The sequence below is a fragment of the Heterostelium album genome (assembly GCF_000004825.1).
Source record: "Heterostelium album PN500 unplaced genomic scaffold PPL_contig12, whole genome shotgun sequence".
NCBI lineage: Eukaryota > Evosea > Eumycetozoa > Acytosteliales > Acytosteliaceae > Heterostelium > Heterostelium album.
The window spans coordinates 710,343-727,488 of NW_008805089.1; the positions used below are offsets into that span (position 1 = coordinate 710,343).

General features: G+C 33.0%; 8 protein-coding genes across 8 annotated transcripts; 6 read left to right on the forward strand and 2 right to left on the reverse strand.

Moving 5' to 3' along the window:
* Positions 1-131: 131 nt before the first annotated feature.
* On the forward strand, positions 132-1,295 carry PPL_05520 (ankyrin repeat domain-containing protein; the record flags this gene model as incomplete). Its single annotated transcript, XM_020576399.1, has 1 exon — positions 132-1,295. The coding sequence occupies one exon, from the start codon at positions 132-134 to the stop codon at positions 1,293-1,295; it is 1,164 nt and encodes a 387-aa protein (XP_020433648.1).
* A 222-nt stretch (positions 1,296-1,517) lies between these two features.
* Positions 1,518-2,696, forward strand: PPL_05521 (ankyrin repeat domain-containing protein; the record flags this gene model as incomplete). Its single annotated transcript, XM_020576400.1, has 1 exon — positions 1,518-2,696. One exon carries the CDS (start codon positions 1,518-1,520, stop codon positions 2,694-2,696), a length of 1,179 nt encoding a protein of 392 aa, XP_020433649.1.
* A 168-nt stretch (positions 2,697-2,864) lies between these two features.
* Positions 2,865-4,356, forward strand: PPL_05522 (ankyrin repeat domain-containing protein; the record flags this gene model as incomplete). The annotated part of the gene is made up of 2 exons (XM_020576401.1): positions 2,865-4,015; positions 4,332-4,356. The coding sequence occupies 2 exons, from the start codon at positions 2,865-2,867 to the stop codon at positions 4,354-4,356; spliced, it is 1,176 nt and encodes a 391-aa protein (XP_020433650.1).
* Positions 4,357-4,469: 113 nt separating this feature from the next.
* On the forward strand, positions 4,470-5,627 carry PPL_05523 (ankyrin repeat domain-containing protein; the record flags this gene model as incomplete). Its single annotated transcript, XM_020576402.1, has 1 exon — positions 4,470-5,627. One exon carries the CDS (start codon positions 4,470-4,472, stop codon positions 5,625-5,627), a length of 1,158 nt encoding a protein of 385 aa, XP_020433651.1.
* A 241-nt stretch (positions 5,628-5,868) lies between these two features.
* PPL_05524 (brix domain-containing protein) lies at positions 5,869-8,682 on the reverse strand (the record flags this gene model as incomplete). Its single annotated transcript, XM_020576403.1, has 6 exons — positions 5,869-6,043; positions 6,126-6,220; positions 6,305-6,459; positions 6,548-6,995; positions 7,295-7,760; positions 8,243-8,682. The coding sequence occupies 6 exons, from the start codon at positions 8,680-8,682 to the stop codon at positions 5,869-5,871; spliced, it is 1,779 nt and encodes a 592-aa protein (XP_020433652.1).
* Positions 8,683-9,420: 738 nt separating this feature from the next.
* PPL_05525 (serine/threonine-protein kinase) lies at positions 9,421-13,180 on the forward strand (the record flags this gene model as incomplete). The annotated part of the gene is made up of 3 exons (XM_020576404.1): positions 9,421-9,573; positions 9,646-9,890; positions 9,988-13,180. 3 exons carry the CDS (start codon positions 9,421-9,423, stop codon positions 13,178-13,180), a joined length of 3,591 nt encoding a protein of 1,196 aa, XP_020433653.1.
* Positions 13,181-13,398: 218 nt separating this feature from the next.
* On the reverse strand, positions 13,399-14,918 carry gnt3 (GlcNAc transferase; the record flags this gene model as incomplete). The annotated part of the gene is made up of 6 exons (XM_020576405.1): positions 13,399-13,420; positions 13,525-13,622; positions 13,686-14,228; positions 14,295-14,409; positions 14,497-14,819; positions 14,871-14,918. 6 exons carry the CDS (start codon positions 14,916-14,918, stop codon positions 13,399-13,401), a joined length of 1,149 nt encoding a protein of 382 aa, XP_020433654.1.
* A 417-nt stretch (positions 14,919-15,335) lies between these two features.
* Positions 15,336-17,006, forward strand: PPL_05527 (exosome complex component RRP45; the record flags this gene model as incomplete). The annotated part of the gene is made up of 4 exons (XM_020576406.1): positions 15,336-15,493; positions 15,594-15,954; positions 16,026-16,108; positions 16,196-17,006. 4 exons carry the CDS (start codon positions 15,336-15,338, stop codon positions 17,004-17,006), a joined length of 1,413 nt encoding a protein of 470 aa, XP_020433655.1.
* Between the last annotated feature and the right edge of the window lie 140 nt (positions 17,007-17,146).

Sequence of the window (17,146 nt, forward strand, 5' to 3'; positions counted from 1 at the left end):
AAGAAATAAAAATGTAAAATAAATGCAAGAATAAAATCGTAACTGTCGTGCAACGTTTTTTTACGAAATGATCATTGTTTTATATGCACTTTGACTTTATTCCAAATATTTTATAATTAATTATAATCACAATGTCAATACACAGTTTAACAAATATATTTTATTCAAAAGTCTTTAATAATATAGTTATTAGAAATGAGATATTCAATCAAGTTTATTCAATTAATAAGATGTTGTCAGAGTATAAAAAATCTTATTATCCAATAAAAGTCTTTAGATATAATCAATTGTTAGAATCACCAAATGCTTTGATTGGTAATGACTATCTTGATTTATTCATTCAGTACTTAAATGTTCATGACTTTGATAAAAATAAGATTCCATATTACTTCATGTGGTCAGTCGAATTTGGAAATCTTAGAATACTACAATATCTTTATGCTTTGGTTTTAGAGAGAAACGATGAAGCAATCATAAAGATAATGAAAACAACTAACCTGATGGGTTCAGCCGCTTTCAAATGCAACGTCAATATGTTGGAATGGATGAAACAGAACAATACTTTGGAGATATTCAAATGTTCACCAAATGATTATGTATTTTTGCCGTCTCAACAAAATGGTTTAAATACAATGAAATGGCTTCACAATAATCTTCATCTGGAACTAGATGAAAGCCATGTGGAAGTTGCTGCTGGTTCTGGAAACCTCGAGACAATGATATGGGTACTTGAGAACTACAAAGGGTTCCCAATAGACTGGGCAAAGGTGGCCTTGTGTGTTGCAAGAAATGAGCATCTACATATACTTGAATGGATCAACGAACATCATCGACCTTCCGACCACCAATTGTCTGCTCTAGATGGTTTAGTTTATAACCTCTGTACGAAGAAACATTGTGGAGCAATCGATTGGATTCATAAGAATTGGAAAGCTGTCAACTTCAATCATAACTATGATCAAGTTGCAATGTCGGGATCACTAGAATTAATACGTTGGATACATGAAAATCTGTCAGAAACAAACACAGAACCTGTATTCACAGTGAAAGCTATGAACAATGCAGCTCGTTTCAATAGTTTGGAGGTTGTAGAGTTCCTCCATTACAATCGTACTGAAGGATGTAATGGTTTAGCAATACACTATGCAGCAATCAATGGAAGAAAAGACATAGTCGAGTTTCTCTTGTCAAAAGGATACGAGAGTGATATGTTGGCCACCACCATTGAGGAAACTGAAAGAAAAGGTTATCCAGAGATTGTTACTTTAATAAACGAGCATCTTTCGAAAAAATAAAAAAGAACAATGAAATCCTTAATGAGCATTCTATATATAGTAGAAAAAACCTTTTTTACTTTATTCTTTATTCTATTTTAAAAATTAATATTAAAGAATAAAATCTTGTCATGAAACTTTTAGATCTGCAAATGGAGATCGATCATAAAGATTTTAAATTTTTCTTAAGAAAAAGTCACAAGTGATAATCAAGCATGATCATTTGTGTACAAAATAATAATAATGTCAATACACAATTTAAATAATATATTATTTTCAAAAGTCTTTAATAATACAGTTATTAGAAATGAGATATTCAATCAAGTTTATACAATTAATAAGATGTTGACACTGTTTAAAAACTCAAATTATCCAACAAAAACAATTAAATATAATCAATTGATAGAATCACCAAAAGCTCTGATTGGAAACGACTATCTTGATTTACTCATTCAGCACGTAAATGTTCATGGCTTAGATAAGAATAAGATTTCATATTCTTTTGTATGGTCAGTTGCACTTGGAAATCTTAGAATACTACAATATCTTTATACTTTGGTTATGGATGAAGATATCATAAGGAGATTGAAATCTACTCATCTGATGGGCAAAGCTGCATTAAAATGTAATATTCCAATGTTGGAATGGATGAACCAGAACAATACTTTGGAGATATTCCAATATTCAAAAATTGATTTTGAATTTTTACCAGGTAGACCAAATGGTTTGAATACAATGAAATGGCTTCATAGTAATCTTCATATGGAACCGAATGAAAATCATATATATCCTGCTGCTGGTTCTGGTGATTTAGAGACACTGATTTGGGTCGTTGAACACTACAAAGGCAATCCTAATGAACCTAATCCTAAGCTTTGGACAAAGGTGGCAAGGACTGCTGCAAGAAATGGGCATGTACATATTCTCAAATGGATCAACGAGCATCATCGACCTGATGACCACCAGTTGTCTACTCTATACGGTATAGAATTTGACCTCAGTACTCATGAACATTGTGATACAATCGATTGGATTCATAAGAATTGGCCTGCTGTCAATTTCGATCAAAATTATGATTCTTTTGTATCGTATGGATCACTGGAACTGATACGTTGGATTCACGAGAATCTGTCAGCAACAAACACACAACCTTTATTCACATTGGAAGCAATGAACAACGCCGCTCGTTCCAATAGTTTGGAGGTTGTAGAGTTCCTCCATTACAATCGAACTGAAGGATGTGATGGAAGAGCAATACATCACGCAGCAATCAATGGAAGAAAAGACATAGTCGAGTTTCTCTTGTCAAAAGGATACGAGAGTGATATGTTTACAACTACCATTGAAGAAACTGAAAGAAACCTCTATCCAGAGATTGTTTCTCTAATACGTGAGCATCTTTCACAAAGTAGAAGAGAATAAATCGTTCTTTAGATATAATCAATTGATAAAATCACCAAATGCTTTGATTGGTAATGACTATCTTGATTTATTTGTTATAAACTGTTGAAGAAAGTTTTTAAAATTTTAAAAAATTTACTAAAAGGTATTAGTTTTATGGTAAATATCATTTTATTGAAAATAAAAATAATGTCAATAAATAATTCAATAAATAATTTAACATATAAATCATTTTCTAAAGTATTTAATAATATAGTTATTAGAAATGAAATATTCAATCAAGTTTATTCAATAAATAAGATGTTGTCAACAATTAATACAATAGTCATTAGATATAATCAATTGATAAAATCACCAAAAGCATTGATTGGTAATGACTATCTTGATTTATTCATTCAGTATCTAAGTGTTTATGGAGATAAAAACATGATTACACATTATTTTATATGGTCAGTTGAATGTCAAAATCTTAGAATACTACAATATCTTTATGCTTTGGTTTCAGATAGTAACGACGAAGCGATCATAAAAAGATTGATAACAATTAATCTGATGCGTATAGCTACTTTGGCATGCGATATTTCCATCTTAGAATGGATGAATCAGAATAATACTTTGGGGCTATTCAAATGTCCGTCAGAGGATATTTACTTATTTTTGCCAAAGAGACCTAATGGTTTTAAAACTATGAAATGGCTTCATAGTAATCTTCTTCTGGCATTCGATGAGACTGTTGTGTATTCTGCCGCTGCTTCTGGTAGAATGGAGATAATAATTTGGGCACTTGAAAACCACAAAGGAAAATCGACAGATTGGATAAAGGCGGCCTTAGATGCTGCTGCGAACAATGGGAATGTACCTATCCTCGAGTGGATCAATGAACATCATCGACCTTCGGACACTCAATTGTCAACAATTGATATAGTTTATTTTATTAGTAAAAATAAACGTTGTGATACACTCGATTGGATTCATAAGAATTGGACAGCTGTCAATTTCAATCATAACTATGATTCGGTTGCAAGGACAGGATCGTTGGAATTGATACGTTGGATTCACGAGAATCTGTCAGCAACAAACACAGAACCTTTATTCACATTAGAAGCAATGAACAACGCAGCTTGTTTCAACAGTTTGGAAGTTGTTAAGTTCCTTCTTTACAACCGAACTGAAGGACGCATTGGCTCAGCAATATTCGTCGCAGCAACCAATGGAAGAAAAGATATAGTCGAGTTTCTCTTGTCTCAAGAATACGAGATTAATAGTGCAATGCATTCCTTTACCATTGAAGAAACTGAAAGAAAGGGGTATACTCATATTGCTACTTTATTAAGAGAAAAGTATTTTAATAATAATAAACTATCATTGTTTCATATTAAATTTCCCTTGTGATATTTTTGGTTTTTTTTTTTTGGTTGGCATGCGGTTCTTTTTAACAAATAATAATAAATAGAAAAAAGTAATTATTAATAAATATGATTGACCAACTTATATTTATTAATAAATTGAACAACTTAATCTTTTTTTTTTTTTAAAAATAAAACCCAAAAAAGTTTATTGATATAAAAACAATAATGTATTATCAACTTTTCATTTTTTGGTATTGTATGTAATGTTATTATATTTTTTTTATTAATTTAATTTTATTTTATAAAGATATTTAAAAAATCTATATTTTTGATCATGATATTTTTAATTTTTACTTTTTTTGTATCGTCCTGGAAAATCATGATTATCGCAGTTTAAAAATGTAAACCGGTTTCGTTGTGCCTCACAGAAGTTTATTTACCAATAATGTCAATAAATAATTTAACAAATACATTATTTTCAAAAGTATTTAATAATACTGTTATTAGAAATGAAATATTTCAAAAAGTTTATTCAGTAAATAAACAGTGGGCTGTATATCCAAGACCAACCAAGGTGCACAGATATAATCAATTGCTAGTGACACCAAAAGCTTTGATTGGTAATGACTATCTTGATTTATTGATTCAGTACCACCAGAAGCAAGGCTTCACTCCCGATGCAAATGAGATTGCACAGTGTTTTGTGTGGGCTGTCTCTTATCAAAGACTTGGAATATTGCAATATCTTTGTGGTTGGGTTTCAAAGGGAATTGATGAAGAGATCAGAGAGATTTTGTTGGAATGTCGTCTGATGAGTACGGCAGCGGGTCAATCCAATATCGAGATGTTGGAATGGATGTATCAGAACAATGCTTTGGAGATATTCCAGTGCTCATCGGTTGATTATAGAATGTTACCGGGTCTTCCAAATGGTTTCAACACAATGAAATGGATTCGTAGCAATCTTCATCTGGAACTGGAGGAAAGTGTTGTGGGTTCTGCTGCCGGCTCAGGTAATCTCGAGGTGCTGTCTTGGGTGCTTGAAAACTACGAGGGAGAACAACCAATTGATTGGGCAGAAGTGGCTACAAGTGTTGTAATAGGTGAGCATGTACACATACTCGAATGGATCAACCAACATCACAGACCTTCCGACGAACAATTGGCAAACGTCAGAATTTTAGTCTATAACATGTGTGGAAATAAACGTAGTGATACAATCGATTGGATTCATAAGAATTGGACAGCTGTCAATTTCAATCATAACTACGACTATGTGGCAAAGGATGGATCGTTAGAGTTGATTCGTTGGATTCACGAGAATCTGTCAGAAACAAACACAAAGCCAGTATTCACAGTGGATGCAATGACCAATGCAGCCCAATACAACAGTTTGGAAGTTTGCGAGTTCTTACTTAACAACCGAACTGAAGGATGCAATGGTTGGACTGTACACAACGCAGCTATCAATGGAAGAAAAGCTATAGTCGACTTAATCTTGTCCAAAGGATTCGACAGAGTTGGATTGTTTAGCTTTACCGTCGAAGAAACCCAAAGAAGAGGTTATCCAGAGATTGCTGATTTATTAAAAGCATATCTTTAAAGAGATAATATTAAATTTTAACAATAAAAAGAAATATCAATACTTCAATTCAAGAAGCAATACAAAGTGATTATTGTTTTGACTGATTAATCTCAAACAATGAGACAATATTATATAAAAGAAAAAATCTTTAGTAGAACATTCAATAAAAAAGATCCTAACTATCATTACCAATCTCAAGTAATAATAGTTATAGTATATTTGTATTTAATAGTTTGTTTTATTTCATTATTATTATTATTTAAAGGAATACTCTGTTCTTTGTTGAATTCATGTATGGTTTGTATACCCATTCAATATCAGCTTCGTTCTGATCAACAGTTCCCAATTGTATCTTGTATAATTTCAATTCGAATCTTGGTCCTACTTCTTTTAATAAAACATTCTTATGTCCATCCTTTTCGTATAAATGATGTCTATAGTAATTATAGTAATTATAATTATATTAATTATTATTCATAAATTGAATAAATAAAAGAATAAATATTTATTACTTACCTAAATGAAATATAATCACTATTATTTGAAAAAGTTACAATTCTCTTTGAGTCATCTTTAGGTACAGGGAATAAATACTTTAAAATTGTTTCAGTCTACAAATATTTAGTTAGTAAAGTGATGTTTCTGTTTAATGATAACCATGCAAACAGTCATCTATATATCTATTCATATCTTACTCTTTCACCAAGTGGAGTTGTAAAGTTATTGAAAATCAAATGTGGATAAGCTAGTGAAGCTGGTGGTGCGTCTTGAATATCGTGAATCATCACACAATTTACAATTTCGAAATAAGCTGTTGGTCCATATGGCATATGTGATACAACTAATCCAACTGTTTATATATAAACAATAGTATTATTTAGTTAATATAATTAATAATGTTGTTGTTGTTGTTATTATGTTTGGTTTCTGAAACATACCTGGTTCACCTCTATGTTCATGTGCAATGACAAGATCGGTAACATCGTTGGCACGACAAGCCTCGACGATATCTTTGATGACGTGAGCACCTCTGTTCATTTTGGTGGCATTCGGGAAGAGCATACGCAACTCCTTTGAGAATTGAACCAAACGTGAACTTGGATCTCTCGAGGTGGTGATGAATACCTTTGGGTCGGCAATACCGGCACGAGCATACTCATCGTCTATATTTACTTTTCTGTCGGATTCACCATCCATTTCGATTTCATTTCTAGCATTGAATTCAAAGTCTATCAGCTCCGAAGGTATTGGTTTACCTTCGTTCAAAGCCTTCTTTATCTTTCTCTTCTTCTCGTATACCTCTTTTTCTTTTCCCTCCAGATTCTTTCTGTAGAGATATTCTTGTCTTAATCTTGTGTTTCTTCTAATCATTTTGTTATTAACTATCTAATCTAAATAAAACTATATAAAGTTTTTAAAACTATAAAAATTAATAATATTTGTAAAGATAAATTAATAAAAAAAAATAAAAATAAAAAAAATGAAGTAAAAAAAAAACGAACGAAAAATTAATTATTGATTGAATAAATTTTCATATCTATGACCATTTTCGACTAGACTATAATTAAAATGATGTGCTAGATGAGAACAAAATAAAATGAATTAAACAAAGACAAATTAAGATAACATGTTATTTAAGATTAAATTCAATTTATTGTAATAGATTGATTGACAAGGTTTAATACTGCGGTTTTACCACTTGCAGCTCTGTAAATTCTATCGAAAACGGCATCGCTATGCTCCAAAGATTTCGTTTTATCTGATCTCAAGTCTGGTAGGAGAATGATTTTTGCATCCTGTACAGACTCACTCCATCTCAGTGTTGAAAATAGACAGTTGGCAGCTTCCAATACTTGATTGTTTGATGATAAATCTCTATAAGCTAAAAATTTCGATTGTAAACTATCATTTAAATTCTTTCCGAAATCCACAAATACACATTCTGAAAGTTTATATTCTATATTATTATTATTATTATTATTATTATTACTGTTATTACTATTATTACTATTTAAATTACTATTATTATTTTGATCATCGGTTATTATATCTTTTAATATATATGCTTGAATATCAGGTGCATAATGAGTTAACAATTGACCTGGTGCCTCTTGTCCTTGTTGGTGTTGTTTGACACTGTTTTGGAGATGGCTGTAATATTGATGTTGCTGAATTGGCCGTTGGTCGCCAGCAGGAGATCTCTGATGGCACGTTCGGATACTCCACCTTTTCGTAGGATGACCAAGTTGTTGTCGTCGACAATCTTTAGAACGGTCGATTCAATTCCGATTTTGCATTGTGTGGTGGTGTCGAGAATGGTGATGTCGGCGTGTCCGAGATCGTCGTAGACGTGTATGGCGCTGGTTGGACTGACGTGTCCGAATCGATTGGCCGACGGCGCAGCAATGGGGACACCCGCCAGTCGGATGAGTTTCGACGCGACGTCGTGGCGTGGATAACGCACTCCGACAAAGCCAGTCTGTGCCGTTACGATTGGTGGTATCAATGAAGATGCACGCGCCACAATAGTGAGAGCACCCGGCCAGAATGTTGAGGTGAGACAATCGTAGAGTTTGCGCTGACCTGGCGACAAGTCGAGCAGAGTCGCGCCATATTCTGCGTCGACGACATGCACAATCACAGGGTCGGTCAGAGGTCTGCCTTTTGCAGTGAAGATCGACAGCACTGCATCGGTATCAAAAGCATTGGCACCGAGTCCATAGACAGTCTCTGTTGGGAATGAAACGAGACCACCCGATTTTATTTTGTTGGCCGCCTCCAGCATGACTTGATCATCAAGTGAATCGACAATCACCGCTTTAGCATTGAATGATAAAGTAGTGTTCATCTTTATTGAAATATTTGTTTTTGGTGAAAAAAATCTATTATTATTATTATTATTGATTGTTGTTTTTGTTGCTGTTGTTGTTGCTGTTGCTGTTGCTGTTGTTGAGTATTGTTTAAAAGATCTGACGTTGTTGTTATTATAGTTTCTGTTATTATTTAAAAATAAAAAAGATGAACAAATATGTTTTTGTCTAAAGATTTGAATTGGTAATCTATTTTTAAACATAATATATAAAAAGAAATAATATATTATTTAACAATTTGAAAAGGTATTCATGAATTGTTTATTGATCTATTAATTTGATAAATTTAAGAGAAAAAAAACGAAAGAATAAATGTGTGTGGTTCTGATTTTTTAAATTTAAAAAAATTTTTTAAATTAATTTCGAAAATTTAAAGAATCAATGGTTTATTCAAATACAGATAGATAAATATCAATAAACATGGTTCACAAGTGTTACTGCTGTTGTCTTTTTATATTACAGACAAAACAAAAGTAGTAAAACATTTTTTATTTTTTTTTAATCAAAGAGATAATATTTTTATGAACTCAAAAAAAATTGTTTTTTGTAACACACACAGAACACACAACACACAATGTAACTAAATATATAAATCAATCAAAGGTGTATGAATAATGTAACTGAGATCCATTCAAGATTGATTTTATATTTGACGATTTTTTTTTTTTGTAAAAAAAATATTAAAAAAAAAACAATAATTAAAAAACATAATTTTTATTAAAATTACAAAAATCAATTAAAATTTTAAAAGCATATTTATTTATTTATTTATTTCAATATATATTTAGTTATAATAGAATTTGTTTGAATAGATCTATTTCTTTGTGCTGCTACTACATGATTGATGATTTAAAATTATTATTTTCTTTCATTAAATTAATACAAGACAGCAGCTGCCTGACTCAGGTTAAGAGCAGCACAGCACAACACAACAAACAGCAATGACATCAATAACAAACAACAACAATAGTAGTAATAATAATAAGATAACAACACCTCCACCACCACCAGTTTCATCTCTAACTAAAATTCTAACCGATGAAAAGCGTACCACTATAACAACTCTAGTTGATAAAGAAGCATGTGGTGATTATGTATGTGTTTTTATAATAGATTTTGCATTCTTGAGTTGTTTGTTAATTATTTTTGTTTATTTCTAAATATAGATATTGATTGATATCATTGGTAAAGGTGGATTTGGTGTTGTATATAAAGGATTACATAAAACTAAAGGTCATTTCTCAGCGATCAAGAAGATCAAGATCACAAAGCGAAAGAAAGGTGATAAGACTGCAGAGTCACAATCGATGCTCATGGTGGAAATCAATCTACTCAAAGTCCTATCACATCATAACATCGTTAGATACTATGATCATATACCAACCACTTCACATTCCTATATTGTCATGGAGTAAGTTGTTAGTTACCTTTTAGTTGGTTGGTTGGTTGTTTATCGCTAGCGAGGTTCAAAAACTAACATCTATTACATAATAATCTTCTATCTATAGGTTCATTGAGAATGGATCGCTTGAAAAGATTGTAAAACGACATGGATTACTACCAGAGGGTCTGGTTAATGTATATATTGCACAGGTGTTGTCGGGACTGGAGTATCTGCATCGACAGGGTGTCATCCACAGAGACATCAAGGCAGCGAATCTCTTGATTTCCACTGACGGCTCCATAAAGTTGGCCGACTTTGGTGTCGCCACAAAAGTGTCGGATCTCTCTGCCGACAATCCCGATGACTCTTTTGCTGGTACACCCTATTGGATGGCACCAGAGATTATACAGATGCAAGGTGTATCTACGGCTTGTGATGTCTGGTCGCTCGGTTGTACCATCATTGAGCTGCTCACTGGAACACCGCCCTACTTTGGACTGGCGCCAGCCGCTGCCCTCTACAAGATCGTGCAAGAAGACCACCCACCAATTCCACAGGGAATATCGCCGGCACTCAAAGACTTTTTACTGCAGTGTTTCAAGAAGGACGAAAATATGCGTAGCTCGGCCAAGCAGCTTCTGAATCATCCGTGGATAAAGGCCATTGTAAATAGAAATCTTGACAATACTCATCAGGTCAAGAACGCACGACAGGAAATCATCAGTTATAACACACAGTTACAAGAGGTAACCTCTACGCTGGATCAACAGCCATCTACAAGACCAAGATCAAAACAACCTCCTGTTCCAAATGGACAACAACAACAACAACAAAGTGGAAACTATCAAGAACAACAACAACAGCAGCAACAACAACAACATCAACACCAACAACAGCAACAACACCAACAACAAAAAGTAGTTCAACAACAAGGTAGTGGTCAATCAAAGTCATGGATACAAAGTAATTCAACAAAGGATGCAACTTCACGAACTATTAATGCTGGATTAACATTGGCTTCACCACGAACCAATAATAATAATAGCAATACTAGAAATACAGTTGAAGATAGTAATCATCATAATAATGTCAATGACAAAGAAAAGGAAAGAAAAGCACAATTAACAAGACAACTATCAAGATTTATAGAGAGTGATAATGATGATGATAATTTTGGAGATATCATAATAAAGAAACAACAACAACCAGTTAGACAACCACTGAAACTGCAGCAAAATAAACAACAACAACAACAGAAACAAGTAGTTAAACAAAAATTGGAAAAGTTTGCAGATGAAGAAGGTGATGATGATTTTGGAAGTGGTCCAGCCAATGGACAACAGTTAAAGATGGGCAATAGTGGATCATCGGATTGGGACGATAAAGGTGGATTCGATGGTTTCAGTGATGACGATGAAAATGATCAAGATGGAAACAGCCAACCACTGAATCTCTCTTCGTTAAAGTTGAAGCTGCCCTCCAACAACGAGGAATGGGACAGCGAAATCGAAGATACCTTTGATAGCATTTCACAATGGACAGAGACAGACAATGATGTTCAAACCACCATCAACTTACAAGACAAACAGAGAGAACAAATCACCAAAACAATTGTAGATATCATTTCGCAACTCAATCACTATCACAACAGCAATAATACCGCCTCCAGCGAGACCGGTTCACTCCTCGAGAAGCTGATGGAGCTACTCGACCGCTTCCCTGACGAGCGTCGTCTCCTTGTGAGCAACGGTGAGTTTGGCGTCTACTTCCGTCTGCCCATTATCATGTTCCTCGAGATGCTTGATCAGCCAAACAGTCCGCACCACCACATCACACTGAAGCTAATCAACCAGGCAATGTCAGAGAGCAGCTCCATCATGGAGACCATCTGTATTTTGAACGGTATTCCCATCATCACACAATTTGCCAGCCGAAACTACCCAGAGCAACTCCGTGAGGAAGTCTCTATCTTTGTACTTCATCTATGTAAATCATCGTCCTATTCACTCAACATGTTTATCGCAGGAAGTCGCGGATGCCGAGTACTCGTGGATCTCGTCGACTCTGACTACTTCAACAGCTCGACACTCATCCACAACACACTGGATTCGATCTCCCAAGTCTTCAAACTACATTCTACACTCCCCAAAACATCGTTATGCCATCTCTTTGCGAGAACTCAACTTTTAAATAGAATCTCTTTATTGTTACATCAAATTTTCATACCAACCGCTACTTTAACCACTGGAAGCAGTGGCGATACCAACAAGAATGGCGCTGGCGGTGCTGAACATCATCGTCACTCATCAAGTGTACAGAAACTATCAAAAGATGCATTCGAACGTGTATTGTCATACTCTGTAAAGGCAGCAGACATTCTGTTGTTCTTTTCGACTGGTGATGCACTGGCCAAAGAAGAACTCTCCAGTGAGACAGTGATGAAATCGATTCGTGGTGTTCTCGGTGAGATTTGCACATGGACAACGATTGGTAATGATGTGCGTGCTTTTCTACTGCGAGTTCTCAAGGTTATCAAGAATCTCTCGATGGACCAACACAACAGAATCAAACTTGACAATGTCGATATGATTCCAACTCTGATTGGATTCCTTGGACTCTCGCCAAATGGCATCGACAAGATTACCGAGATCTACAATCAAGTGCTCCACTCACTCTATCATCTGTTGTTACTCGATAAGGCCAGACAAGACAAAGCACTGAAATGCGGAATATTACCACCACTCCACTACATCATCAACTCGCGTGGTCCACTGAAAGAATTGGCATTGCCAATCCTGTTTGACCTTGTGAGATTGTCTTCGTCCTCCAGTAGAATACAACTCTGGGAGTGCAATACTCTTGACAAACTGCTAGAGTTACTTGAGGACCGCAATTGGTTTGCCGACGCCATCGAGTCGATTGCTGCATGGGCATCGCTCGAGTCAACACCGGTTTTCGAACGTCTCACAAACGAGCTGAAACCAAGCCAATTGCTGATACACATTGTACACACCAGTCACATCAAACATCCATCGTTCTCAAAGTCACTAATCCCACTTTTACACTTGATGCAATCTTCGCCAGTGCTAACAGAGCGTCTCATTGAAGTTGGTCTTGTCAACTCACTCATCGAATGTCTGGAACTCGACAATTCTTCAGTATCAAAGATTACACTCTTGAAAATCGTTGGCACCGTTCTCCAGAAGAACTCGAATCAAACCTCACTCAAACCCATCCTCCAACGTATTTCTAAACAAGATGAATCAGAAATTGTTAAAACCATTGCCGATAGTTTACTTTCTTTCTTTTCAAATTAAAGAAAATAAAAATGAAAAAAAATATTATAATTAATTGTCTCATAGAATATTTAGATTATATCAATGATAACAAAGTTTTATCTAGATTTTAGACAGGTAAGTTTAAACTTGGTTCTGAAAAAAAATTCTTTAAAGATCACATATGTGATTAAATTAATACATTTTATTTATTTTCAAATTCCCAATTGATACCTGTTTTAGGTATTAAATAAAGTAGATTAGTTTTGTAATAGATTGAAACTATATTTTTAAAAGATGACCTAAATATTCCCTCTATGTTATCATCCATCAATCCATTGATATACAAAAACATCCTGACATCTACAAGATTCTCGCACTCATACTTCAAAGTCATATTCTTATATCCATATGCATCTATTTCATATAATTGAATCAATTTTGCTTGTTCTATATCATTCTTTAGTTTAGCAATATAATTATCCTTAAAGTAGTTTGTTAGTTATATATATATAAATAAAATATTTTTATGTATAAATTTACATACTAATTTAAATTGATTTTTATCGAATTTAAAATAATCTATTGATTTGTTATTATATTCAATGTCTTTGAGATGCTTATCGTAGACACCGGTATCACTTGTCCCTAGATGTCCAATGTTTTTCACTCTTGGAACTTGTGGTTGTATACAGTGTCGTCCTTTGGTCACCAACTTTGTTCTTAGAAAGTCATCCCAATAGTTTGTAGGCCATTGTTCAACTATTTCATTCCAAAATTTCGATGTCAATAACCAACCTAATCCAGGGAAGAATTCTGTTCTCTGAAAGGTAGTGACTGCTCTATTCCAATCTGGATTGGTAAAATTCGTTTTTCCAAAGTCATTCCACGCACTAATACAAAACAATGAACTATCTTCAAGCAACACTGGATAGAAATAGTTAAAGTAATCCAAGAAATCCGGTGACACTTCCAAATCGTCCTCTAAAACAATGACTGCTTCAAAATGTAATCTGAACACCTGAGACAATGCCCATTTATAATGATTGGCAATAGCTTCATACGATGGTACTTTTGTATAGTTTTGATGCTGTCAGAACAAATATTTGGTTAATTTAATTTTAATTATATCTTATTTATTTTTGAAACGCCTTACTCTAAATATAATAATATCATCTTTAAATCTATTAAGTGTTTGAGTTGTAAGTAAATCATCACAATCTTGTGAAACAATGATTGGATGTCTAACTTTATCTTTTTCTTTTCTAATTCTAAAAAAAAAAAAAGAAGTTTAGCTAAACTAAAAAAAACAAATTATCAAGTTTATATTTAGATAACAATATTTATACAATACATACTTTAATAAACTATTTAAAGATGGATTTAAATAAAATGATCTATTACATGTAAATAAAAGTATTGGTATTATAGTAGTTGATTCTTTTTCATTATTTTTAAAGTTGATCGATTCAATTTGGTTGTGTAATTGTATTTCTAATTCGTCTATTATCGATTTATATTGTTCTAGCTCGAATTGATATCTATTTAATTGTTTAGTATTCATAGAGGTCAAACGATCGATCTCATCTTTTAGATTGTTCATTGTCAACTCATTGTGGAGTAGATTATTTTCAACCTGTAGTCTTTTACTGTTCAATTGATTCAAAGTTGTAGAATATAACTGATTCAAATAGAATATATATAAATAAATAATACTAAATATCAAAAATACAAATAATATCTTTATATTAAATATTGATTTATATGTTGAAGATGCCATCTATTTATTTGCAATTACTATCTATTTATATGATCATAATAAAAGAAATAATTTACTATCCAATATTCTACAACACATCACATTTTAAAGTTAAATTGTTAACACACAAATAAATACACACACCATTTTATCTAATAATTGATTGATTGATTGATTGGTTTTGTTTTTCAAAATAGATAGGGTTTTTTAATTAACTATTTAAGATGGGATTTAAATAAATGATCTAGATCACATGTGAATAAAAGTATTGGTATTATAGTAGTTTATCCTTTTCATTTTTAAAGTTGATCAATTCAATTTCTTATCTTTTAGATTTTGTAGATAAAATTTTTTTTTTTTTTTATTTCATTTTTTTTTATTTATTAAACGAATAAGACGACGATTTTTATTTGAAATCACGAGATACAAATAGTGAAGATGAAAGAGATATTGTCAAAGAATGAAAAGGATTTCATATTGTCGTCTATTGACCAAGGTTTAAGAGTCGATGGTCGTAGATTGAATGATATGCGATCAATAAAGATCAATTTCGGTAAGCAATATGGTATGGTAGAAGTACAACTAGGTAGAACAAGGTATGTCTAGACATTAGAATCCGAATAATACTATTAAGAGGAAAGCTAAGCTAATGATAATATTGTTATTTATTTTTTATATTTTAAAAAAACAAAAAAGAGTATATACAACGGTTACATGTGAAGTTACAGAACCAAAACCAGAGAGACCAAACGAAGGTTTCTTTATTTTCAATACAGATGTATCACCAATGTCAAGTGTATCGGTGGACTCATCCAGAGGTAATCCTGTCGAAGCTGAACTTGGTAGATTGATTGAACGTGGTTTGAAAGAGAGCAGAGCGATCGATACCGAAGCACTGTGTATCGTCGCAGGTTCAAAAGTTTGGAAAGTTAAAACAAACGTTCATGTATTAGACGACTGTGGAAATCTTTTGGATTGTGCATCGATCTCTGTAATCACTGCACTGCTACATTTCAGAAAACCAGATGTCACCGTAGTTGGTAATGATGCAACCATCGTAAATATCATATTCAACTTTATCTATAGCCAATAGATTACCGTTTGAACTAATACAATATTGTTAATCAGCATCCTATAGATGAAAGAGAACCAGTACCATTGAGTATTCATCATACTCCAATTTCTATTACATTTGGATTCTTCCCAAAGGCGTATGTATTATATGGTTTGAGAGTAACAAACACTCTCGATTTGATAACCAACTATCTCCTAACTTACTGATTTTGTTTTGATTAAAGTATTATGATTGTCGATCCAGATAATAAAGAAGAACAAGTTATGGATGGAAAACTTAGCTTTTATGTAAATGTGCACAAAGAGATCTGTGGTGTTTCAAAGGGTGGTGGAATGTCAACAACCATAGAACAAGTCATTAAATGTTCAAAGATATCGGTCATCAGAGCAACTGAAATCACTCAGTTGATCAGAGAAGCATTACATCAGAATATTCAATCGAGACAGAAACCATCGACCAGAAGAAAAGGTCTACCATTTGAAATCGTTGAACACTCTGTACCTGAACCAACCACAGTCGCTGGTACAACTGTAGATATTAAAATGGAAATAGATACAAATAATAAACAACAACAACAAACGACATCTAAACCAACAACAACAACAAACAATAATAGTAATAATAATAACAAAGAAGAAACAAAAACAAAGACAACAGTTGATACGTCATCCATAAAACAACAACAACAACAAAATAATAATAACAATAGTACTACCTCAAATGTGAAGAATACAGATATTGAAATGAAAGATAAAAAGAAAACTATTGAAATTGATAGTGATAGTGATAGTGAAGAGGAAGATACAGTTGTTTTATCTTCGACAAACACAACGAAAACAACTCCGAGTGTTAATAACCCAGCAAAGTCAACTACAACCAAATCAGAAGAACCAACGATCACATCTAAACCAGCAGTTGCTAAACAACAAGAGCAAGCATCACCAATTAATTTGGATGAAGATTCAGAAGATCTATCAGTGGCACTTTTAAAGAAGAAACCAGCTGCCAAAAAGAAAGCAGCAGCTAAAAAATAAATAAAGAATTACAATAACAACAAAAACATACAGTAATTATAAATTATTATTATTTTTTATTCTTTTGATACTTTAATCAGAGAATACAGAGAAATTGATATGAATTGGTTTTAAAGACAAAAAAAAATTTGGTTATGCGA